General features: G+C 42.1%; 1 protein-coding gene across 1 annotated transcript; it reads left to right on the forward strand.

Annotated features, from left to right (window-relative positions):
• The first annotated feature begins 5,293 nt into the window (after positions 1–5,293).
• LOC127445102 (ly6/PLAUR domain-containing protein 1-like) lies at positions 5,294–25,044 on the forward strand. The gene is made up of 3 exons (XM_051704895.1): positions 5,294–5,474; positions 17,956–18,093; positions 24,737–25,044. The coding sequence occupies exons 1-3, from the start codon at positions 5,429–5,431 to the stop codon at positions 24,973–24,975; spliced, it is 423 nt and encodes a 140-aa protein (XP_051560855.1). The 5' UTR covers positions 5,294–5,428; the 3' UTR covers positions 24,976–25,044.
• The last annotated feature ends 1,064 nt before the right edge of the window (positions 25,045–26,108 follow it).

Raw genomic sequence — 26,108 nt, forward strand, 5'->3', positions numbered from 1 at the left:
GGGAGTAAATACACTGATGCCTCATGACCTTTTCCAAAAGCAGTAATCATCACTCCCAGAGTACCTGCCACTTTAGGGGGGTGTATGCTACTCCCAAAAATAGAACAGAGCAGGTGGTGCAGCTGTAAATACCTAATGAACTGACACCTGGGAATCCCAAAATGTTGAACCATATTTTCAAAGGATCTCAACACTCCACTCTCATACAGGTCACTAAGCATATTAACCTCCCTCACAATCCACTCTGTCCAGCAGAAAGGGGACTTATTAATACATAATTTTGGGTTCAGCCATATGCTTGAGGCTACATTTAAATAAATGTCCGAATTAAACACTCTGGACACCTTTATCCATACTGAGTGCAAATGCGAGATAACAGGGTGTAATTTAATTTCTCCTGTTAGTTTCATAGAAAGGCTTTGTAATGGCGAAATAGGAGCGCATAATAATAAAACAAAATCTTGGGTAGGCCTAGCCCACCTTTATCAATCGGCCTACATAACCAACTGAAATTTAACCTGGGACGTTTACCATTCCAAATGAAGGACTTCGCTATGCTATCAAATTGCTTGAAATAAGAGAGGGGGACATCTATAGGGAGAGATTGTGGCAGGTAGTTGAATTTTGGAACACAATTCATTTAATAACATTAACCTTCCCAGTCATCGATAAATGTAATGAAGCCCACCTGCCCACATCACTCGAAAACCTTTTTTATTAAAGGGTCAAAATGAACTCCAACTAAATCACACAAATTTGCTGGGAATAAAATACCCAAATACTTTATGCCCTGTTTAGGCCACAGGAATGCACCTGGCTGAAAAGCCGTTACTGGGCAGTATGCTGTCAGAGCCAAATCTTAGGATTTAGACCAATTGGCTCTGTATCCTGAGAATTTAGAAAAGGAATTAAAAATTCTGTGGAGGCAAGGCATAGATCTAGTAGGGTCAGAGACAAATAATAAAATATAATCTGCGTAAAGCAAAAGCTTATGTGCCAGACCTCCCACCACCACCCCTGGAAAATCATCCTCCTTTCTTATCGCGGCTGCTAATGGTTCCAGGGCAAGACAGAACAATAAGAGGGAATGAGGGCAACCCTGCCAGGTGCCCCTATCCAGAGTAAAATAATCTGAAATAAATCCATTCGTTTGAACTACCGTTACCGGCTGTCTATAAAGTAACTTAATCCACCCAATAAAAGTATTCCCGATCCCGTACATTTCCAATCTTTTAAAAAGATAATCCCATTCTACCATATCAAACCCTTTTTGGCATCAAGTGAGACGGCAGCGACCGGAGTCTGATCATTCGCCACTGACCACATGACATTAATGAAATGCCTAATGTTATCAGAAGTGTTACGGCCCCGAATAAACCCCACCTGATCTATATGTATAAGAGATGTCTTAACTTAATCGGTTAACCAAAATTGTATGGCAACTCTTACACTCGCTTGGATCTTTGTCCTTTTTAAGAATCAGACTAATCCGGGCTTGCGTCATGGTTGGCGGAAGCTTTCCATTCTTTAATGATTCCGTATAAACTTATAGCAAAAGTGGAGCCAATTCTGTAGCATAAGATCTAAAAAACTCAGCAGCAAAGTCGTCCGGCCCCGGAGCCTTGCCAGTAGGCAAGGCCTGCCTTACCTCGCCAAGCTCCTCCAAGGTTATCTCAGAATCGAGATTTTTTTTTGCTCAGCCGTCAGTTTAGGAAGTTCTAATGGTTCCACAAAATGTCTAATATCCTCATCAGTAGATGAAGACGTGGAACTATAAAGATCAAGATAGAATTCTTTAAAAGAAATATTAATATCGATGGCCGAGGTAAATATTTCACCCCCAGCAGATTTCACTGAGGGAATGGTAGAAAAAGACTCTCTCTGTTTTATATATCTAGCCAGATGTTTTCCTGCCTTGTCCCCCGACTCAAAGTATGACTGACTTGATCTGAATAGCCAAAACTCCACTTTCTGTGACAAAATAGTATTATATCTGTATTTCAAATGAGTAAATTCTCTGTGGCCATGAGATAACATTCGGCGCTTCAGCTCTGCCTCGCCTTTTAATATTCCCTTCCAAGCCCTGATCATCAATGTTAGGTACATAAATATTAGCCAAAATAAGACTTTTCCCCGGAATTTCAGCTAAACCAATAATGACTCTTCCTAATTTATCTTTAATCCATTTGAGACATTTGAACTGTAGATGTTTACTTATCAGCGCAATGACTCCCCTGCTCTTACTTGAGCCAGCACTAAAGAAAATACGTTCACCCTATATCTTCCCAAATTTGTCAGCTTCCTGCGGGGAAAGATGCGTTTCTTGAAGAAACACTATATCATATTTCTTACACTTAAGAAGAGAAATAACCTTCCTTCTATTTATGGGGTGCCCCAACCCATTCACATTCCACGTGGAGAGAGACAATCCACTCATATTAACATTTGACATTTTGACATATAAGAAAAAATAGATAGTCTGTCAAAAACAAGATTATAAAGTCCACATTCCAACATTAGTGCAACAATCAAAACCCGAACTTCCCCCAGAACCAAACAAACAGAAAAAAGAAAACTGTGCGCATTAACCCTGAACACGACAGCACCAACTGGCGTCCATCCTTCTAAACTCAAACAGTCCATGTACACCTATGAGAACCCCCACAAAAACTTTGCCATCGGATTACTCAAATCCGGTGTTTCTATACAAATTTTGTGAGACAGAATTACATGGCAAAAGATAATCTATAAAACAAACTCCAGCCAGTAGGTGGAATAAACAAAAAGAGAGTGTGTAGATTCATCCACAAAACTGTCCTGAAGGTGTGTTACTCCACAAAAAAAAAAACTCCAGCCACAAGGCGGAACCAGCACAAAAATAAAAAAAATTAAAAGTGCTCAGTTTCCTCGAACAGTCAAACGAATGTTCAGTGAGCCAGTCCACTCAGCTGCAACATGAGTCCAACAAATGACCTAATCACTTTAATGTCTTGCAAGAAATACTCCACAAAACAAGCTCCAGCCAATAGGAGGAATAAGCACAAAGAGCGTGCAGATTCATCCACAAAACTGTCCCGAACATGTGTTACTCCTTAAAACAAACTCCAGCCCCTAGGCGGAACCAGCACAAAAAAAAAAAGCGCTCGGTTTCCTCGAACAGTCAAACAAATGTTCAGTGAGCCAGTCCACTCAGCTGCAACATGAGTCCAACAAATGACCTAATCACTTTAATGTCTTGCAAGAAATACTCCACAAAACAAGCTCCAGCCAATAGGAGGAATAAGCACAAAGAGCGTGCAGATTCATCCACAAAACTGTCCCGAACATGTGTTACTCCTTAAAACAAACTCCAGCCCCTAGGCGGAACCAGCACAAAAAAAAAAAAAGCGCTCGGTTTCCTCGAACAGTCAAACAAATGTTCAGTGAGCCGGTCCACTCGGCTGCAACATGAGTGCAACAAATGACCTAATCACTCCAGTGTCTTGCAAGAAATACTCCACAAAACAAGCTCCAGCCAATAGGAGGAATAAGCACAAAGAGCGTGCAGATTCATCAGCAAAACAGTCCCGAACGTGTGTTAATCCACAAAACAAACTCCAGCCGCTAGGCAGAACCAGCAAAAAAAAAAAAAAAATAAAAAAAATGAAAAAGGCATTCAGTTTCCTTGGACAGTCCAATGAATGTTCAGTGAGTCGGTCCAATAGGCAGCAACATCAAATGGCTTACTCACTCAAGCATGTAAATATTTTGCATCCATTCTTAGCATCTATTCTCAATTTGGCCGGGAATATCAGCGCAAAAGCGATCTTCCGTTGATGTAAAAGTTTCTTGCATTCCTTGAATCGATCACGTTTCCCTCTTGTCGAATTTGCAAAGTCTGGGAACAAGAAAATGCTGTAGTTTTTCCAAGAAAGCCTTCCTTCCTCGCCTTGCGTAACACAAGATTTTTATTGGATGATCTCAGATATTTGGCCAGAATTGATCGGGGCCTGCCTCCTTTCGCAGCTCGCCGAGAAGGAACCCTGTGAGCTTGCTCGATTTCTAGCTTATGGCCTGTTATTTCAAGCAGATTCAGAAGGAGCCCATCCATTAATTTCCACAGTTGTGGAACAGAGTATATAGAATCTCACTGGTTTATGCCATTAAAAGTGTTAAAACTAGCAAAGTGCGCAGAGCTCGCTGTTCACACGTTTGATCCTCGCATGGCGAGGACTCCCCTATGGAGTGTAGATTGATGTGAAATAATATATATATATAAAAAAATATATATAAAGCATTTTAGCATACAGTAAGGCTGCAACAACAAAATGTGAAAAAAATGATTTTATGAATGCACTGTATATAAGTATAGTTATTTATTTTGATTTCTATTTATATACATGAGTATTTAATGTCATTTTGAACCCCGTTGCGGCACAACTGGCATGTTGTCTGTGTTTGATGATGTCACAGGTTGTTCAAAATGAAGTGAATTTCATCAGATATGCTCTGCTCAGGGTGTAGGGAGTAGTGAACACTGCATAGGGACCAGTGAATCAGAGAAGAGCTAAAATGACATCACAACATCCAGAAGCAGTTTGTCAGTGTTCAGTCCTGTCAGTTCAGTTCACTAAACTCCAGACTGAACCGAATCTGTGAACAATAAAACAAACACACAGTGAAGAGAAGAAAACTACACAACACTCTTCTCAACAATTAGCTTTCATTCAGCATGCATTGTGTGTGTGTGTGTATGTGTGTGTGTGGCTTTCTCAAACATTCAGAAGAGCAATGTTAAACTAACTCCTCTGCTGTCACAATCCTCACAGCATATACACACACTCATTCATCAACCTGACACACGCACACACACACACACACACACACACACACACACACACACACACACACACACACACACGGGAAGGCATGTTTTCACTCCCTGGTGTGTGTGAATAAATGTGTGTGTGTGTGTTGAGCTGAAGAGATTCATAAACTGAAAGAAACCAGCAGAATCACACTGCAGCTCTTTCTACCTCTGTCATCTCTCTCTCTCTCTCTCTCTCTCTCTCTCTCTCTCGTTATCTGTCTCTCTCTCTCTCTCTCTCCCTGTTATCTCTCTCTCTCTCTCTCTCTCTCCCTGTTATCTCTCTCTCTCTCTCTCTCTCTCTCTCTCTCTCTGTTATCTCTCTCTCTCTCTCTCGCTCTCTCTCTCTCTGTTATCTCTCTCTCTCTCTCTCTCTCTCTCTCTCTCTCTCTCTGTTATCTCTCTCTCTCTGTTCTCTCTCTACATTCAGACGCGAGTCACGCCCGGTAAAGTCAGTCGCGCGCGCAGGTGCTCAGAGTAACGGTAGCTAGACTCATCTCTCGTGCTCTTTCTCTGTGCGACGCTCGCTCGCGCAGTGGAATGGACGCTTCGGCGCGGCGGTGAACGGAGCGTCAGTCTGTCATGCGGCAGTGTGAGACTTTACTGCTCTTCATCATCCTGACGGCGGGTGAGCGCGCGCGCGCACACGCACGCACGCACGCACGCACACACACACACTGTCATCATTTTAATGAAGTAAAAAACATCATTTGTGTGTTTTTTCATTTCAAATGATTAACCATTTTAATTGATTAACTGACATGATGTAATTAAAAAGGATTGAAGCCTCGTTTTAATTTGACTGATAATTCTTTAATTGTATATTCATTTAATGAAAGATCAGAAGAAAAGCCTTAAAATTCAGCATTGTTTAAATCGTATTCATGATGATTCAATTCTGTCACATTTAAATCCACGTAAATGACTGCTTACTTTAATAGTTTAGAAATATTATCACATTATATGACTAAAGTTCGTTCACTCGATTTAACAGGGAGAGATGAAGAGATCTGCGAAGATTATAGGATGCTAAAAATCCCTAATATTGAAACTTTTAAATTTGCTCTTAATTTTTTAATTCCTAAATTTAAACAGTTTTTCAATCGTTTTATAGATGTATTCAGATTGTGATTATTATATTATCTTCTCAAATCATCTGATACATGTAAAAATCTCTTTCACAGGGAATCAAACTGTCTATTTAAACAAATAATCAAGTGAAATGTTGAATAATCAGAAACGAAATGTATTTATTAATACTCATCTTCCTCTTCCTTATTTTTTTTTCTGATGTATTTTTTATTTTATTTTTAGATTATTTTTGCTGTTTTATTCCTATACCACTTGAATTATTGTTCTTTTATGAAAGTAAAAAGCATTATTATTATTAATAATTCAAAATACTTGAGAAACTAATCAAACACATGCGTTGTTTAAGATAAAAGACTTTCAAAATATTAAATAGGTGAATCTCAGGAATACATACAAAATTTTAAAATTCTAATGCTTTTTTTATTCTAGCTTTTACATTTTTATGCAAAAGTATCTCAAAAAAGAAATGTGTTACAAATGGAGTAAAACTCTGATGGATCAATGAAGTGTAGAAATGATGATGTTGATTTTATTGCAGACATATTTTACTTAATTAAATCTATCAGTTTTAAAAGCTACCTCAAAATCAGTTATACCAGTTTCATTTATCTTTGTAAAAAAAATAAATGTTCTTATTTGTTTGTTTTTATAAACTATACTTATTCACTTATTGTTGACATGTTAGAAAATATTACACTAATGAAGTTTTAATATTAATCAATTAACCAGTCAAACTAATACAACTGACCTACTACAACCCCAATTCCGAAAAAGTTCGGACAGTATGAAAAATGGTAATAAAAACAAAAAGTAGTGATTTGTAAATTATATTCATAATCAAATTATTTCAATTAGATTATTGAAACACGCTCCAAAAATGTCTGTGTGACATCACCATTGATCACCATCAATTGGAGATGGTCAGGACTGCAAGCATGCCAATCTAGCACCCGCACTCTCTGCTTATTTGGCCGGTATGTGGTTTGAAGTTGTCCTGCTGGAAAATGCAGGGACGTCCCTGGAAAAGATGGTGCTGGATGTCAGTATATGCTGCTCCAAAATTTGTACGTATCTGTCTGCATTAATGGTGCCCTCACAGATGTGCAAGTGACCCATGCCATGGGCATGGACACACCCCTGGCCCATACAGACACTGGCTTTTGGACCTGACACTCTTTGGCCAGGAGAACACGATGGCTGTGTTTTTCAAAAACTATTTGAAATGTGGACTCATCAGACCAAATACACAGTTCCACTGTTCAACTTTCCATCTCAGATGACCTAGCCCAGATAAGTCGGCAGCACTTCTGGACAGTGTTGATGTATGGCTTCTCCTTTACATAGTAAAGTCTTAACTTGCATCTGTGGATGCAGCGGCGAGTGGTCTTGACTAACAAAATGTGGCATGGGGGGGCGTGGTCATGTATCGGTCAGCGAGAGAGGGAGAGTAGTAAGGCTCGTAACCTGGGTCATAATTATCTCTAACACCTGTCTCTCATTATAGTGATGGCTGGGGGAGACATGATAAGGCACACCAGAGCATCAGTGGGGGGATAGAGTGACCCGCAAACCAACAGCCTTTTTTTCCCCCATTATTTGTGAATGATTTATTTGTTTTTACGGTTACCATCAATTGTCTGAAAAAGCTGAAAAATAAAAGTCTGACCTTGAACCTGCTTCATTGTCTCCTGACTCCTCCATTGCCCACGAACTGAGATCCTTTTACAGTGGTGCTGAAAACCCGGCTTTGGAGGAGAACGCAGTTATGGTGTCCTCACCGCTGGGCGAAGTCTTCAAGACCCTCACCAGTATCCAGCAAACACAACACCAAGCCCTCATGGAGGTACGCCTGGAGCAGGAACAACGCTTCCAACTCCTGCTCCAGGCACAAGTGGAGGACCGGTAGGTGCTCCGGAGCCTGATCGCCAGGGAGAGGGCTGGCGCTGCGACCTCCCCGGAGCCTACTCCATCGGTGGCCCTCATGAAGATGGGGCCAAATGATGATCCGGAGGCCCTTCTCGACCTATTTGAGAAGACCGCAGATGTTTGGAGGTGGCTTCCTGATCAGTGGGCAGCATGCCTGTTGCCCTTACTCTCCAGGGATGCACAGCTAGTGGCACAGCAACTTCCTGCCACCAGCCTCCTAGATTACAGCCACCTAAAGAAGGCCATTTAGCAATGGGTCGGTTGAATGGTTGCTGGTGGGGGGAACCCATGGCATCATGGAAGTCGTCGATCTAGTGGTGCTGGAACAGTTCATCTCCCAACTTCCCTGAGGCATGGCAGAGTGGGTCCAGTGCCACTGCCCAGCATCGCTGGAGGAGGCCGTCCAGTTGGCAGAGGACTACATGGTGGCATTTCCAGGAGGCGGCGAAGCAGTATCTTCTCTCTCTTTTCTCTCTCCGCCCCTGTGTCTCATGTTTCCCCCACCTCCCATCCCCCTCAGTCCCGGCTCCTCAGAGGTGGGGAGGAGCCCCACCCAAACCCCACTCCTTGTCCAGAGGACCCTCCCCTTGTCTGTCCCTCCTACTCACCCTGTCTCTCTCCACTATCCCTCCCAGGTTGGCGAGACTGCCCACACGATTGCGGAAGGAAGACCTGGGCCAGTCTGTTGGAGCTGCAGGGAAACCGGACACAGCCAGGAGCGGTGTCCAGTAATGGAGCTGGGGACACTGATCCGGATCCCTGACACTCCACAGGCTGCCCTTGATCGGGCAGGGGCGTATCGGATACCAGTAAGAGTAAAAGGGGAAACACATCAAGCTTTGGTTGATACAGGTTGACACCAGTGCTTGGTGCAAGGCGGGGCATTGGATAAGAATAAATGGGTGAGGGTGAGGTGTGTGCATGGTGACATTCACAAGTATCCAGTGGTTACCACTGAGATACGATTCAGGGGGAAAAGGCATAAAGTCGAGGCTGCGGTTAATTCCCGCCTCACCCATCCACAAATTTTTGGAACCAATTGGCTCGGCTTTAAAAATCTATTGGGGGTAATGTGTGTGTGGATTGAGTCCTGCAAAGTAGTGTGTGGCGTGCGACGCTATGGCTGAAGAGGCAGTGCCAGGGCCATCAAAGTCGGCTCCGCGTCAGGATGACACAGATGAGGAAATTCCTGTTCTCAGGGGCTTCCCTGAGGGGGATTTCCCTCTGGAACAGTCGCATGATGAATCCCTCAAGTACGCCTTTGACCAAGTGAAAGTAATTGATGGTCAACAGCTCCAACCTAATGTTGCACTTACATACCCGTACTTTTCTATTATCAAGGAGTGGTTGTATCGAGTGATGCGGGACACTCAAACCAAAGAGAATACAACTCAGCTATTAGAACCAAAGAGCCGTCAGGAAACACTCTTCCAGGTGGCTCACTATAACCCGATGGCTGGCCACTTAGGTCACGAAAAGACTATGAACCAGATAATGGCCCTTTCTTTTGGCCGGGCATTCATGGGGATGTTCGCAAATGGTGTGTGGCATGCCGTGAATGTCAGTTGGTGAATCCACCAGCCGCCCCAAAAGCGCCATTGCACCCTCTGCCATTGATTGAGGTCCCCTTTGAGAGAATTAGCATGGACCTCGTCGGGCCATTAGAGTGGACTGCATGCGGCCGTCGCTTTGTATTAGTTCTAGTGGATTATGCAACGCGATATCCAGAAGCAGTGCCCCTGCGCAACATCTCAGCATGTAGTGTTGCGGAGGCACTCTTCAAAATGATCTCTCGAGTGATGATTCCAAAGGAAATCCTCACTGATGAAGGCACAACATTCATGTAATGTACACTTCGCGAACTATATGAATTATTAGGCATTAAGTCGATTCGAACCAGTGTTTATCACCCGCAAACCGATGAGTTGGTCGAACAATTCATTAAGACCTTAAAAAACATGATTTGTATGTTCGTACATGAAGACACTAAGAATTGGGATTAGTGGCTCAAACCCCTGCTGTTTGCAATATGAGAGGTCCCGCAAGTCTCCACAGGGTTTTCCCCATTTGAGCTACTGTATAGGCGCCGGCCGCTTGGTGTGCACGACACCATATGGGAAGCTTGGGAGGAAGGACCTTCAAATAGTAAAAAACAAATTCAATATGTTCTTGACCTTAGAGCAAAACTCCACACTTTGGGGCAGGTAACACAAGAGAATTTGTGCCAAGCACAAGAACGTCAACGCCGACTGTACGACAGGAGCACTCGATTACGGGAATTCACACAGGGAGATAAAGTGCTTGTATTGCTGCCCACCCCAAGCTCCAAATTACTCGCCAAGTGGCAAGGACTCTTTGAGGTCACACGACGAGTTGGAGATCTCGATTATGAGATTAGGCAAACGGATAGGGGAGGGGCACATCAAATCTACCACCTCAACCTCCTCAAACCATGGAGGGAGGCGGTGCCTATAGCCTTGGTCGATGGTAGTTCCGGAGAGGGCAGAGCTCGGGCTGGAGATATCTCCCAAATAAAGTTCATTCACCCCAGTCCCTTGTGGAGACCACCTCTCACTGTCGCAGCTTACAGACAATGCCAGGTTGCAAGCGGAATTCGCGGATGTGTTTTCACACCTACCCAGTCGCACAAACCTCATAGAGCACTATATCGAGACCACCCTGGGGGTGGTCATTCGTAGCCGCCCCTATCGTCTTCCTTAACACAAGAAAAAGATTGTTCAGGAAGAATTAGAGGCAACGCTTGAAATGGATATAATACAAGAGTCGCACAGCGATTGGGCCAGCCCGGTAGTTCTGGTACCGAAGAGTGACGGCTCAGTCTGGTTCTGTGTTGACTGCCGGAAAGTGAACGTGGTGTCCAAATTTGATGCTTATCCAATGCCGCGAACTGACGAGTTACTCGATCAGTTGGGCGCGGCTCAATTTTACTCTACACTGGATTTAACAAAGGGTTATTGGCAGATCCCTTTAACTCCAATATCCCGACAAAAGACGGCTTTTTCCACACCGTTCAGATTACACCAATTTGTGATGCTTCCGTTCAGTTTGTTTGGAGCCCCGATCAAGTTTCAGCACCTTATGGACAAGATCCTCAGACTGCACATGGCATATGCCGCCCCATATCTAGACAATATCATCAATTATAGTAATGATTGGTGGTGGCATATGCAACACCTGAGGGCTGTCCTGAGAGTGCTGTGACAGGCGGGACTCATGGCCAACCCGAAGAAATGTGCAATTGGGCGGGAGGAAGTTAGGTATCTGGGGTTCCACTTGGGTCACGGGCAGGTGCGTCCACAGGTTAACAAAACCACAGTGATCGCAGCCTGCCCAAGACCAAGACCGGGGACGCAGATGGTTGTAGCTGACTTTCTCTCCAGAAATGGGGGGGGTGGAGTTGGCAGGCCGGATGTTGCCCCTGCCTGAGTCAGTGGTGGGGGTATGTGGCATGGGGGGGCATGGTCATGTGTCAGTCTGCGGGAGAGGGAGAGGGAGAGCGGTAAGGCTCGTCACCTGGGTCATAATTATCTCTAACACCTGTTTCTCATTATAGTGATGGCGGAGGGAGACCTGATAAGGCACGCCAGACCATCAGTGGGGGGAGAGAGTGACCCGCAAACCAACAGCCAAGCACAGAGTGTGTTTTCCCCATTATTTGTGAATGATTTATTTGTATTGATGGTTACCGTCAATTGTCTGAAAAAGCTGAAGATTAAAAGTCTGACCTTGAACCTGTTTCGTTGTCTCCTGACTTCTCCATTGCCCACAAACTGAGATCCTTTAACACAAAGGTTTACTAAAGTAATCCTAAGGCCATGTTCATGATATCCATTACAGATGAATGATATTTTTTAAGACAGTGACATCTGAGGGATCAGAGATCACTCACATTCAGAAGTGGTTTTCGTCTTGCCCTTTATGCACAGAGATTTTACCAGATTCTTTGAATCTTTTAACTATATTGTTCACTGTAGAGGGTGAAATGCCCAAAATCCTTCCAATTCGTCTTTGGGGAACATTATTCTCAAAGTGCTGGATTATTTGCTGAAGCATCTGTTGGTAAATTGACAAGTCTTGAATGATCCTTGCTCTTGAAGGACTAGACTGTTTTTGGAGGCTCCTTATATACTATGACACGATTGCCTCACCTGTTTAACATCTCCTGTTTCGGTTGGGTCACGTGACGCCATGCAAGGGGCAGACGTGTGAGCGATGAGCTCTGTGCACTTTGCAAAATTTTTAATTATTTTCATGTTATAATCTGGTGAAATTTGAAACACCTAGTTACGCATTTGTCCTTTGTTGTAAAACATGGCACAGAAGTCAATGGCTGCGTAAACCACTGGGTGTTTCTCATGTGAGCGGGTTGACTCGCTGTACTTACTCTTGAGGAAGCTGGGCGTCACTTTGGTTTCTTTTTTATTTTTGCGTTGGTTCCGCCGAGCGGCTGGAGCTTGTTTTGTGAATAACACTTTTCCTTAAAGAAACTTTTGCATTGGGTGGGGTGAAGCCATGCAAGGAGCAGACGTGTGAGCGACGAGCTCTGCGCACTTTGCTGAATTTTCGATTATTCTCATGTTATAATCTGGTGAAATTTGATACACCAGTTACACATTTGTCCTTTGTTGCAAAACATGGCAAAGAAGTCAAAATCCTCAGGCTCTGGAGATATTAAAAGACACTTACGTGTTCAGGATGAAAACCCCGACAGGCCTACAGACCGGGGACTCGATTTGGATGGCGCGGCGGGAGAGGAGATCCAGCGTCAGTTGTCCAACATGTCAGTGATGTTGACAAAGATTCTTGCTGACTTGGAGGATCTCGCTGTAATACGTCGATCGATTACGGCGATGGAAATAAAATTCTCTGAGTTAGGTAAAAGAGTGACTGATGTTGAAAAACGAATCGATTTTCTGGAATCTTCGGAGAGGGAATTAACCGCTAATCCACCCGTGACCAAAGTTGATTTGGAACATTTCCTTGAAAAGCTTGAAGATCTTGAGAATAGAAGCCGCAGGAATAACGTTCGAATTGTTGGAATTCCTGAGCATGAGGAGGGCAGAGAAATGGTGAAATTCCTAGATGAGCTTTTCCCGAGTCTGCTCGATATAACAGGCCACAAGCTGGAAATCGAGCGAGCTCACAGAGTGCCGGCTCACAGATTTGCTGAGGGAGAAAGGCCCCGACCGATTCTGGCCAAATTTCTGAGATCATCCGATAAAAATCTTGTGTTGCGCCAGGCGAGGAGCAAAGGGAAGCTTTCTTGGAAGAACCATAATGTTTTCTTGTACCCAGACTTTGCGAGTTTGACAAGAGAGAAACGCAATTGGTTCAAGGAATGTAAGAAACTCTTACATCAGAAAAAGATCTCATTTGCTCTGATGTTTCCGGCCAAACTGAGAATAGAAACGAAAAACGGTCGCAAAGTATTCACATGTGGGCAATATCTTTTATAGAATCAATGTCTGAGTAAACCATTGGATGTTTCTCATGTGAGTGGGCCTGTACTTACTCTTGAGGAAGCTGGGCGACATTTTAGGTTTTTTGCATTGGCTCCACCAAGCGGCTGGAGCTTGTTTTGTGAATAACACTTTTCCTTAAAGAAACCTTTGCATTGATGGAAGATTACATTTGCATTGAAGTTCCCGGCCAATTTGAGAGTGGACACTATGGATGACTGCAAAATATCTACATGCTCACACAAAGGATGTCTTTTATAAAGCTGACGGATTGTGTAAGTCATGGTATATAATTTTATGCAGCCTCCGAGTGAATTGCCTCGACCACCCGGGGAACCGGGATGCCAGTTTTGTTTCTTTTTGTATTGGTTCCGCCTAGCAGCTGGAGCTTGTTCTATTGAATAACATTCCTTGGGAACAGCTGTGGATTAATCTGTTTGTTCTTCGTGCTTATTCCTCCTGCTGGCTGTAGTTTGTTTTGTTGAGTATTTTTATGGGACATTGGAATGATTACGTCATCCGCTGAACTCATAACAGCCGGCTCACTGAACATTCGTTTGTATGTTCGAGGAATCTGAACGGTTTTATATCAGCTGGAATTTGTTTTGTGGAAGATCACACTTTTGAGACAGTTCTGTGAATGAATCTACACATTCTTTGTGTTCATTCTTCCTATTTGCTGGGTTTATTTTACAAAGTATTTTCTGTTATGTAATTTTGCCTCACAAATTTGTGAGTCAAAACTGTGCAATCCAATGGCAAAGTTGTCATGGGGGCTCGTGGGCATTCATGGACCTTCTGAGTTTAGAGGGATTGACGCAGGTTGGTGCTTTCATGCGCTGGGTTAATGCGCACGTTTTTCTTTTTTCTGTTTGTTTGTTCGGGGGGAAGTTTGGGGTTTGTTTGTTTCACTAATGGGGAATGTGGTCTGTATAATCTTGTTTTTGACACACAATTTATTTTTTCTACTATATCAAAATGTCAAATGTTAATATGAGTGTACTATCTCTCTCCACATGGAATGTGAATGGGTTGGGGCACCCCATAAAAAGAAGGAAGGTTATTATTCTTCTTAAACGTAAGAAATATGATCCAAGAAATGGGGTGGACACATTTTTTTTAGTGCTGGCTCACATAAGAGCAGGGGAGTCATTATATTGGTAAATAAACATCTACAATTAAATTGTCTCAAACAGGTTAAAGATGAATTAGGAAGAGTCATTATTGTTTTAGCTGAAATTCAAGGGCAAAGGTTGATTTTGGCTAATATTTACGCACCTAACGCTGATGATCAAGGCTTTTTTTATAGATCTTGAAGGGATGTTGCAAACTGCTGGCACCCCTCATGATATAATATTGGGAGGAGACTTTAATCTTTTGATGGATTCAGTCCTTGATCACAGTGAAGCAAAAATGTGTAAACCCCCTAGAGCAAAAATGACGCTTCACAGGTTGTGTAAAAACTTGGTCTTACGGATATTTGGAGACTTTTGAACCCATCTGGTAGGGACTATACATTTTTTTTTCATTAGTCCATAAGATTTATTCTAGAATATATTATTTTTTTTTTATATCCAAATCCCTCATTTCATCTGTTGTTGATTGCTCAATTGGAAACATTTTAGTCTCAGATCATGCCCTGGTGAGTTTAGAGGTGTTGCCATCTGTTGTTGATTGGTCAATTGGAAACATTTGATCTCAGATCATGCCCTGGTGAGTTTAGAGGTGTTGCCACATATAGAGAAAAATAAATCATATAGTTGCCGCCTTAATGTACCCCTTTTGCAAAATCCTGATTTCCAACAAATGTTAAAGACTGCAATCAATGTTTATATGGAGACCTCGTGGAGTTGGAAGGAAATATTAAAAGTGCAGAGGCAGAGCTGAAGCGCTGTATGTCAGCTGATGGTCTCAGTGAATTGACCCGATTGAAATATAGATATAATACTATTTTGTCACGGAAAGTGGAGTTTTGGTTATTTAGGGCAAGACAGTCATACTTTGAGTCGGGTGACAAAGCAGGGAAGCTTTTGGCTAGATATATAAAGCAGAGAGAGTCTTTTTCTACCATTCCCTCAGTGAAATCTGCTGGTGGTGAAATTTTAACTTCAGCCATTGATATTAATAATGCCTTTAAAGAATTCTATATTGATCTTTATAGTTCCACGTCTTTGTCTACTGATGAAGATATTAGAAACTTTGTGGAACCATTAGATCTTCCTAAACTGACGATTGAGCAAAAAAACTCTCTTGATTCTGAGATAACCTTGGAGGAGCTTGACGAGGTAATTAAGTCCCTACCTACTGGCAAGGCTCTGGGACCAGATGGTTTTGCCACAGTATTTTTTAGATCCTATGATACAGAACTGGCTCCACTTTTGTTAGAAGTTTATACTGAATCATTAAAGAATGGAAAGCTTCCTCCAACCATGACACAAGCCCGGATCAGTCTGATTCTTAGAAAGAACAAAGATCCAAGCGAGTGTAAACGTTACCGTCCAATCTCCCTGATCCAACTAGATGTAAAAATATTGTCAAAAATTCTGGCTAATCGATTAAGTAAAGTTATGACATCACTTATACATATAGATCAGGTAGGATTTATTCGGGTCCATAGCTCTTCTGATAACATCATACGTCTCATCAATATCATGTGGTCATTAGCGAATGATCAATCTCCAATCGCTGCCATCTCACTTGATGCCGAAAAGGCCTTTTATATGGTAGAATGGATTATCTTTTTAAGATTTTGGAAATGTATGGGTTCGGGAGTACATTTATTGGTTGGATTAAGTTACTTTATAGACACCCTGTAGCAGCGGTACAAACAAATGGATTATTTTACTATGAATAGGGGCACTCGGCAGGGCTGCCCTCTTTCCCCATTATTGTTCTGTCTTGCCCTGGAACCATTAGCAGCCACGATAAGGAAGGAGCATGATTTTCCAGGGGTGGTGGCGGGAGGTGTGGTGCATAAGCTTCTGCTTTATGCAGATGATATTTTATTATTTGTCTCTGAACCTACTAGATCTATGCCTTGCCTCCACAGGATTATTAATTCCTTTTCCAAGTTCTCAGGATACAAAGTCAATTGGTCTAAATCTGAAGCTTTGGCTCTGACAGCGTACTGCCCAGTAACAGCTTTTCAGCCGGGCGCCTTCCAGTGGCTCAAACAGGGCATTAAGTATTTGGGTATTTTATTCCCAGCAAATTTGTCTGATTTAGTTAATTTTGACCCTTTAATAAAAAGGTTTTTGAGCGATGTGAGCAGGTGGGCTTCATTACATTTATTGATGATTGGGAAGGTTAATGTTATTAAAATGAATTGTATTCCAAAATTTAACTACCTGCTACAATCTCTCCCTGTAGATGTCCTCCTCTCTTATTTCAAGGAATTTGATAGCATAGCGAAGTCCTTCATTTGGAATGGTAAACATCCCAGATTGCATTTTAATAAGTTACATAGGCCGATAGACATAGGAGGGCTAGGCCTACCCAAGATTTTGTTTTATTACTATGCGTTCAGTCTCAGACATTTGGCTCATTGGTCACTTCCACCTGAAAGAGCCCCTCCCTGGTTTGTTATTGAATAGGCAGTTCTTGCCCCTATTTTGCCATTACAAAGCATCTCTATCAAACTAATCGGAGAAGTTAAGTTACACCCCGTTATTTCGCATTTACACTCGGTATGGACAAAAGTGTCCAGATTGTTTAAATTGGACACTTATTTAAATGTTGCCTCGAGCATATGGCAGAACCCAAGATTGTGTATTGGCAAGTACCCTTTCTGCTGGCCGGAGTGGATTGTGAGGGGGGTTGCTACACTCGGTGACCATATGAAAGTGGAGTGTTGAGATCGTTTGAAAACTTGGTCCAACATTTTGGGATCCCCAGACCTCAGTTTTATAGGTATTTACAACTGTGCCACCTGCTTTGTACTATTTTTGGGAGTAGCACACCCCCCCTTAAGGAGGCAGATGCTTTGGGAGAGGTGATTGTGGCTTTTGGAAAAGGTCATGAGGCATCAGTGTACTACTCCCTGTTAATTCAGAGTATGGGGGATGGAGCCTTAACTTCTCTCAAGAGAGTATGGGAGAAAGATTTCAACTTGGCATTGGAGGAAGGAGTGTGGGCTAATATTCTTAAAAACGTTAAGTCGGCATCTAGTGATTAAATGTTGATTTTATTTATATATATATATATATATATATATATATATATATATATATATATATATATATATATATATATATATATGTTTACATTTCATTGCTAGTGTATGATTTAATAAAAAATGTTAATTACAAAAAAAACCATCTCCTGTTTCACATCACCTTGTAATTTTAACTTGTCAAAATGTTATTAGTCTTAAATTGCCCCTGTCTCAACTTTTTTGGAGCATGTTGCGATCATCTGATTTGAAATTACTGTACATTTTTAAAAAACAATGAAATTCACAATAATCATAATGTGTAGTTGTAGTGTTTTCTATTTAGCAAAGGGTGAATATAATTTACAAATCACTGCTTTTTGTTTTTATTAGTATTTTTCATACTGGCCCAACTTTTTCGGATTTGGGATTGTGGGATGTGTGTGTGTGTGTGTTTGCAGGTGTGAGCGCGGCGCTACAGATTCAGTGTTATCAGTGTGAAGACCGTCATGATGACTGCTCGTCTCCAGAGTTCATCGTGAACTGTACAGTGAATGTTCAGGACATGTGTCAGAAGGAAGTGCTTGTCATGGAGGATGGTAAGGATATCAACTGAGCATCACAGATCACATGACTCTTCTCAGCCAATCATTTATGCTGCTTCCAAAACTGTGTACTGTAACAGTATGTACTGTATTTGATGAAGGACGCACTTATCTGCTGGTACAACAGTAAGTTCTTTAGGTATGCATGTGAGTAGTATGAATAGATTTTGGACATACTTCATCCAGGGATGTGAGTACTGACCTGTGACCCGCATATACGACGTAAGAACAACAACCGTGAAAACTATCTGCTCAGGTTTTGTTAAGCACTAGGAACAATTATCTTGGTATATGTAGCACTTACAGATGAGAAGAGCAGTCTGACTCATGGTTCACCGCCATTCCTTTAAATCCAGTGTTTTGAACGTGACGTTGCCTCAGCACCCCAGGGATTATGAGATCGTTAAGTGTCCAGTCGATCCACACTTCAGAATCTCACTGGAAATAATAGGTCATCTGGGTACTTCTCTCTTACTGCTTCATAAATACTGTGGATTTAGACGTACTACTCCATTGGGATACTGTTTTTGGCTTACTGTTTTGTAGAGAAGTATGGATATTTGGATGCAGCAATAATGTCCGTGATGTCTATCAACCGTGTTCAGAGTGTTACGACACTAAATCATTGTTTGTGGATACTGTACAAATGAATGTGTTGAGCCGTAAACTGACACTGACCTGTAGCACAATTACCTGAGTCTTCTCTAATAAAACAGCAATTTATCGCAGTAAACTTCACACATAGTTCACTCCAAAAGGACTGTTTAGTGTAAAACATGTTGAAGATTAGCGGACAGGTGGTTGATTCATTAAGTGATGAGCTGTTTCCTCACTAAAAATGTCTATCAGGATCTCGCCATCAGTGTTAGATCTCGTTGGAGATATGCATTCCCGTGAAACTCCCGCAGGACCCCATTAGATTTTATTGCGGTCCGGGATTAAATTTTCATGTATTTTAGACAATATTGTAGGTTTTACAGTGACGAGCAGCTCTTGTTGGCTTATTGGTTAAAGTGACAATGTACCTCTGAAAAAATAAGACACATCATAATGACTTTATTCTTCACATCCACCGATCAGCCACAACATTAAAACCACCTGCCTAATATTGTGTAGTTCCCCCTTGTGCCGCCAAAACAGCGCCAACCCACCTCTCATTCAGAGATGATATTCTTCTCACCACAATTTTACAGAGCGGTTATCTGAGGTACTGTAGACTCTGTTGACCTCTCTCATCAACAAGGCATTTCCATCCACAGAACTGCCGCTCACTGGATGTTTTTTGTTTTTGGCACCATTCTGAGTAAATTCTAGAGACTGTTGTGTGTAAAAATCCCAGGAGATCAGCAGTTACAGAAATAATCAAACCAGCCCAACTGGCACCAACAATCATGCCCACCTTTGTCAATCAGCCTATGCAACTTACTGAAATGTAATCTGGGATGTTTACCATTCCAAATGAAGGACTTCACTATGCTTTCAAATTGCTTGAAATAAGAAAGGGGGACATCTATAGGGAGAGACTGTAGCAGGTAGTTGAATTTTGGAATACAATTCATTTTAATAACATTATCCTTCCCAATCATAGATAAATGTAATGAAGCCCACCTGCCCACATCGCTCGAAAACCTTTTTATTAAAGGGTCAAAATTGGGAGGTCTCATGGGCGCCATGAGAGGGTCGGACGTGTGAAAGGCGAGCTCTGTGCACTTTGCTAGTTTTAATAATATTTATGTCTTAAACTGATGAGATTCGATACACCCTAATCCTTAATTGTTTTAGGAAGACAATATGTCAAAGAATTCAAAATCTTTGGGCTCTGGAGATTTTAAAAGACACTTGTGTGCTTGGGCTGATTCCCCTGAGAAACAGGCCAAAAGACATGGACTCAATTTTGACGGTGAACTGAAAGAAATCCGGCGTGAATTGATGAATGTTTCGGCAATGCTGATGAAGGTTGTTGCGGACTTGGAGGATCGGGCTGTAATACGGCGATTGATCACTGCCATGGAGCCAAAATTCTCTGAGTTGGTTACAAGAATTGGGGACGTTGAGAGATGGATCGATTATCTGGAGTCATCTGAGAGGTAATTAGCTGCTAATCTGCTAGCAACCAAGACAGATTTGGAACGTGTCTGGGAAAAACTGGAGGATTTGGAGAACTGTAATCGACAAAACAACGTCCGAATTGTTGGAATTCCTGAGCATGAAGAAGGCCGAGATATGGGAAAATTCCTAGCTGGGCTCTTCCTGAGTCTGCTCGACATAACAGGCCATAAACTGGAAATCGAGTGAGCTTACAGAGTTCCGGCTCGGAGATACACGGAGGGAGACAGGCCCGATCAATTCTGACCAAATTTCTGAGATCATCCGATAAAGATCTCGTGTTATGTGAGGCAAGGAGTAAAGGAAGGCTTTCTTGGAAGAACCACAGCATTTTCTTGTTCCCAGACTTTGCGAATTCGACAAGAGAGAAACGTGATCGATTCAAGGAATGCTAGAAACTCTTACATCAACAGAAGGTCGCTTTTGCTCTGATGTTTCCAGCCAAACTAAGAATAGATACTAAGGAGGGATGCAAAATATTTACATGCTCGAGTGAGTAAGCCATTTGATGTTGCTGCCTATTGGACCGACTCACTGAACATTCATTGGACTGTCCAAGGAAACTGAATGCCTTTTTCATTTCTTTTTGTGTTGGTTCCACCTAGCGGCTGGAGTTTGTTTTGTGGAATAACACTCCCTCGGGACAGTTGTGGATGAATCTGCACATTCTTGATGCTTATGCCTCCTATCGGCTGGAGTTTGTTTTGTGGAATATTTCTTGCAGGACACTGGAGTGATTAGGGCATGTTGCACTCGTGTAATGACCAAATGGACCGGCTTACTGAACATTCGTTTGGCTGCCCAAGGAATTGAATGGCCCCCATTTTTTTTCTTTCTTTCTTTTTTTTTTTTTTGTGTGTGTGCCGGTTCCGCTAGCGGCTGGAGCTAGCATCTGGAAGAACACACCTTCAGGTCAAGCTACACATTTTTTGCAAAAACATAAGCAAAAGCTTATGCGCCACACCTCCCACCACCACCTGGAAAATCATACTCCTTTCTTATCGCAGCTGCTAATGGTTCCAGGGCAAGACGGAAAGAGGGCAACCTTGCTGGGTGCCCCTATCTGGAGTAAAATAATCTGAAATTAATCCATTTGTTTGTACCACCGCTACCAGGTGTCTATAAAGTAACTTGATCCATCCAATAAAAGTATTCCCGAACCTGCATATTTTCAAAATCTTAAAAAGATAATCCAATTCTACCATATCAAATGCCTTTTCGGTGTCAAGTGAGATGGCAGCGACCGGAGTCTGATCATTCGCCACTGAAAACATGATATTGATGAAACGCCTAATGTTATCAGAAGAGCTGCGGCCCCGAATAAACCCCACCTGATCTATATGTATAAGAGATGTCATAACTTTACTTAATCGGTTTGACAATATTTTTATGTTTTATGTTTGTGGTCATGAAATCATTTGAGAGACTGGTGTTGGCCCACCTGAAGGACATAACTGGACCCTTTCAAGATCCCCTTCAATTTGCTTATCGAGCAAACAGGTCTGTGGAGGATGCAGTCAACATGGAATTGCATCATATCCTGCAACATCTGGACAGACCAGGGACATATGCAAAGATCCTTTTTGTGAACTTCAGTTCAGCTTTCAACACCATCATCCCAGCTCTTCTCCAGACTAAATTACACCAACTCCCTGTTCTCACATCTATCTGTCAGTGGATTACCAGCTTTCTGACGGACAGGCAGCAGCTAGTGATACAGGGGAAATTCACTTCCAGCACCTGTACAATCAGCACAGGTGCTCCCTAGGGATGTGTGCTCTCCCCACTACTCTTCTCCCTGTATCCAAACATCTGCACTGCCAAGGACCCCTCTGTCAAGCTCCTGAAGTTTGCAGTTTACACCACTGTCATCGGCCTCATCCAAGATGATGATGAATCTGTATACAGAAGGGAGGTTGGACAGCTGGCTGTCTGGTGCAGTCAAAACAACCTGGAGCTGAACACGCTCAAAACGGTGGAGATGATTGTGGACTTTAGGAGGAACACCCCAACACTGACCCCCCTTACCATTCTATACAGCACTGTGGCAGCAGTGGAGTCATTCAAGTTGCTGGGCACTACCATCTCACAAGATCTGAAGTGGGAGACCCACATTGACTCCATTATGAAAAAGGCCCAGCAGAGGTTGTACTTCCTTCTCCAGTTGAGGAAGTTCAACCTGCCACAGGTGCTGCTGATTCAGTTCTACTCAGCAGTCATTGAGTCTATCCTCTGCACTTCAGTAACTGTCTGGTTTGGTGCAGCTACAAAATCAGATATCAGAAGATTACAAAGGACAGTTCGGACTGCTGAGAGGATTATTGGTTGCCCCCTGCCCTCCTTTCAAGAAGTGTACACTTCCAGAGTGAGGAAAAAGGCTGTAAAAATCACTCTGGACCCCACTCACCCGGGCCACTACCTCTTTAAACTGTTGACTTCTGTCTGACGCTACAGATTTCTGAGCACCAGAACCATCAGGCACAGGAACAGTTTTTTTCCCTCAGGCTATCCATCTCATGAACAGTTAAATGAACAGTTATTGCCCCATTGAGCAATAATTATGTGCAATTTACAGTTTAGTCTTTTTATATTTATTGAACACATCCTACCTCTTCTGCCATTACATTCCCTTGCACTGTATATAACAGATTTGTATTTTCACTATATATATATATGACATATTATTTTATGTCTTATTGTGTATTCTATATATACTTTCTTTTCTATTCAGTTTTTATTATTCTATTTTTATTTATGTATTATTTTTTATTATTATCTCTGTCTTGTTGCTGTATTGTATTGTTGTGCACTGAAAGCTCCTGTCACCAAGTCAAATTCCTTGTATGTGTAAGCATACCTGGCAATAAAGCTGATTCTGATTGTGATTTTTCTAAAGACGTGGAACTATAGATATCAAGATAGAATTCTTTAAAAGCATTATTAATATGGCTGAGGTAAAAATTTCAACACCAGCAGATTTCACTGAGGGAATGGTAGAAAAAGGCTCTCTCTGCTTTATACATCTATCCAAAAGCTTCCCTGCTTTGTCCCCCCAAACGTCTTGCCCTGAATAGCCAAAACTCCACCTTCCGTGACAAAATAGTATTGTATCTGTATTTCAATCGGGCCAATTCTCTGAGGCCATCAGACGACATTCGGTGCTTCAGCTCTGCCTCGGCATTTTTAATATTCTCTTCCAACTCCACGAGTTCTCGTGCTTTGGATTTTATGATGAATGAGGCATACTGTATGAACCGACCCCTAAGAACTGCCTTAAGTGCCTCCCAAGCCATGCCCACAGAGGATACTGAGAATCAGTTGGTCTCCATATAGACACTGATTTCAGTCTTTAACATTTGTTGGAATTCAGGATTTTGCAAAAGGGATACATTAAAGAGCCAACTATATGATTTCTTTTTCTCCGTATGTGGCAACACCTCTAAACTCACCAGGGCGTGATCTGAGACTAAAATGTTTCCAATTGAACAATCAACAACAGATGAAATGAGGGACTTAGATATAAAAAAAAATCTATTCTAGAATAAATCTTATGAACTGATGAAAAATAAGTATAGTCCCTACAAGATGGGTTCAAAAGTCTCCAAATATCTATTAGACCAAGATTCTTACACATCCTGTGAAGCGTCAGTGTTGCTCTAGGGGGCTTACACACTTTTGCTTCACTATGATCAAGGACTGAGTCCATCAAAAGATTAAAATCTCCTCCCAATATTATATCATGAGGGGTGCCAGAGGCTTGCAACATCCCTTCAAAATCTATAAAAAAGCCCTGATCATCAGCGTTAGGTGCGTAAATATTAGCCAAAATCAACCTTTGCCCTGAATTTCTGCTAAAACAATAATGACTCTTCCTAATTTATCTTTAATCTGTTTGAGACATTTAAATTGTAGATGTTTACTTATCAGTGTAATGACTCCCCTGCTCTTACTTGAGCCAGCACTAAAGAAAACATGTCCACCCCATATCTTCCCAAATTGTTCAGCTTCCTCTGGGGAAAGATGTGTTTCTTGTAGAAACACTATATCATATTTTTTTAAGAAAAGAAATAACCTTCCTTCTTTTTATGGGGTGCCCCAATCCATTAACCCCGCGCATGACAGTGCCAACTGGCGTCCATCCCTCTAAACTCAAATAGTCCATGTACACCTATGAGAGCCCCCGCGACAACTTTGCCGTCGGATTGCTCAAGTCCGGTGCTTCCATACAAATTTTGTGAGACAGAATTACACAACAGAAAATAATCTATAAAACAAACTCCAGCCAATAGGAGGCATAAGCACAAAGAGCATGTAGATTCATCCACATAACTGTCCAGAAGGTGTGTTATTCCACAAAACAAACTCCAGCTGCTAGGCGGAACCAGCACATTATGTGTTGTCTTTGTAAAGTGGACATAATAGAAATGTACATTTGAGTCAGTATTTTCACTATAGTTTATATTATGATGATATTATTATATAATATTATGTTAAAGATGACTGTTAATGATATGTGTGTGTGTGTGTCCAGGAGTTCACTACAGGAAGTCATGTGCATCGTCAGGGGCATGTCTGATTGCATCATCAGGATATCAGCAGTTCTGTACGGGGAAATTGAACTCTGTCTGCATCACCTGCTGCAACACGCCACTCTGCAATGGCCCGCGACACAAACGCCGAGCGCTCTCCTGTGCCCGCTCGCTGCACATGCTCATGCCCGCCATACCACTCATCGCTGCTGTCCACAGCTTCCTGTCATACTCACACTGATACACAATGCTTCTGTCTGTCTCATTTCATCCTCGTGTCTGATGTAAATAATAATTTTAGTTATTTAAACTTTTCTGCTGTGATAGTCCATATGTGTGTGAGTATGTGTGAGTGTGTGTGTGTATGTGAATGATTAATATAAAGACACAAGGACTGTTTTGTAAATGAAGGGGCTGGCCCATGGGTTTGTGGGCTCAAGACGAGATCATGAAATTGAGCTCCACCGGTGCAATGTAGTCCTTAAACATCCGTCAGACCAATTTATTTTTAAGAGAAAGCACTAAAAACTAGAAAATGAAAATGCCTATGAACCTTTTCCCCCACATAATGTTTTAGATCAAGGGTCTTCAACAGGGGGTCCGTGATTGTAATGCAGGCGGTCCGCAAATGACTGTTTGATCCACCACTGGTGGCATTTGTAATAATCACTCACTCGCAAACGAGCAACAAAGAGAGACAGGAGTATGAAATGACAAATCTTAAAGTGTGACTAAACAGCCTAGTCAGCAGAAGCACACAGCCCAGACAAACCCTTTACACAACCACTGCTCATCACGAGCCGCTCAAAGCGTGACACACATCAGGTTCAGCAGCACTGCAGTGGAGGGTTGTGTGAGTAAACGCGTCTGCTTTGCATTGGTCGTGCTGTGCAGATGACAGCCTGCTTTCAGAACAATAGCGTACTTGCCTGGTGTAAATAAATAGCTACCACTGAGATTATAAAGCTGGCATACAGTGTCCTTGATGTTCCACACACAAGATGGTGACTCTCAAATCAACATAATTAAAGGTGCACTCAGTCATTGTTTTCCTCATTAAACATTTTTACTCAATGAAATCAACAGTAATTTTAAAATATATGTATAAAATCGCTCACACTCATGAGATGAAGACTCCATTTTAGTAACCTTTTAAAAGTAGTTGTATTCTGCATGGACAGGGTCTGTCTGTCTGTCTGCCTTTTTCTTTATTTTTGGAGGTTTGGCACAGAGATTTACAGAGGAATTTAAAAATGTCACTTCATGTCAAAAATGTTGCAGACCCCTGCTGTACATCCTTGCTGAAAAGACCAGCTAAAACCAGCTTAAGCTGGTTGGCTGGTTTTAGCTGGTCGCCCAGCCTAACCAGGCTGG

This window comes from Myxocyprinus asiaticus, chromosome 8 (assembly GCF_019703515.2).
Source record: "Myxocyprinus asiaticus isolate MX2 ecotype Aquarium Trade chromosome 8, UBuf_Myxa_2, whole genome shotgun sequence".
Taxonomy (NCBI): Eukaryota; Metazoa; Chordata; class Actinopteri; order Cypriniformes; family Catostomidae; genus Myxocyprinus; species Myxocyprinus asiaticus.

Bases quoted from the DNA above. Each gene is read 5' to 3' on its own strand.
- LOC127445102 (XM_051704895.1), top strand. From the start codon at position 5,429: ATGCGGCAGTGTGAGACTTTACTGCTCTTCATCATCCTGACGGCGG. The intron at 5,475-17,955 runs GTGAGCGCGCGC...GTGTGTTTGCAG, and splicing joins CTTCATCATCCTGACGGCGG to GTGTGAGCGCGGCGCTACAG. The intron at 18,094-24,736 runs GTAAGGATATCA...GTGTGTGTCCAG, and splicing joins AGTGCTTGTCATGGAGGATG to GAGTTCACTACAGGAAGTCA.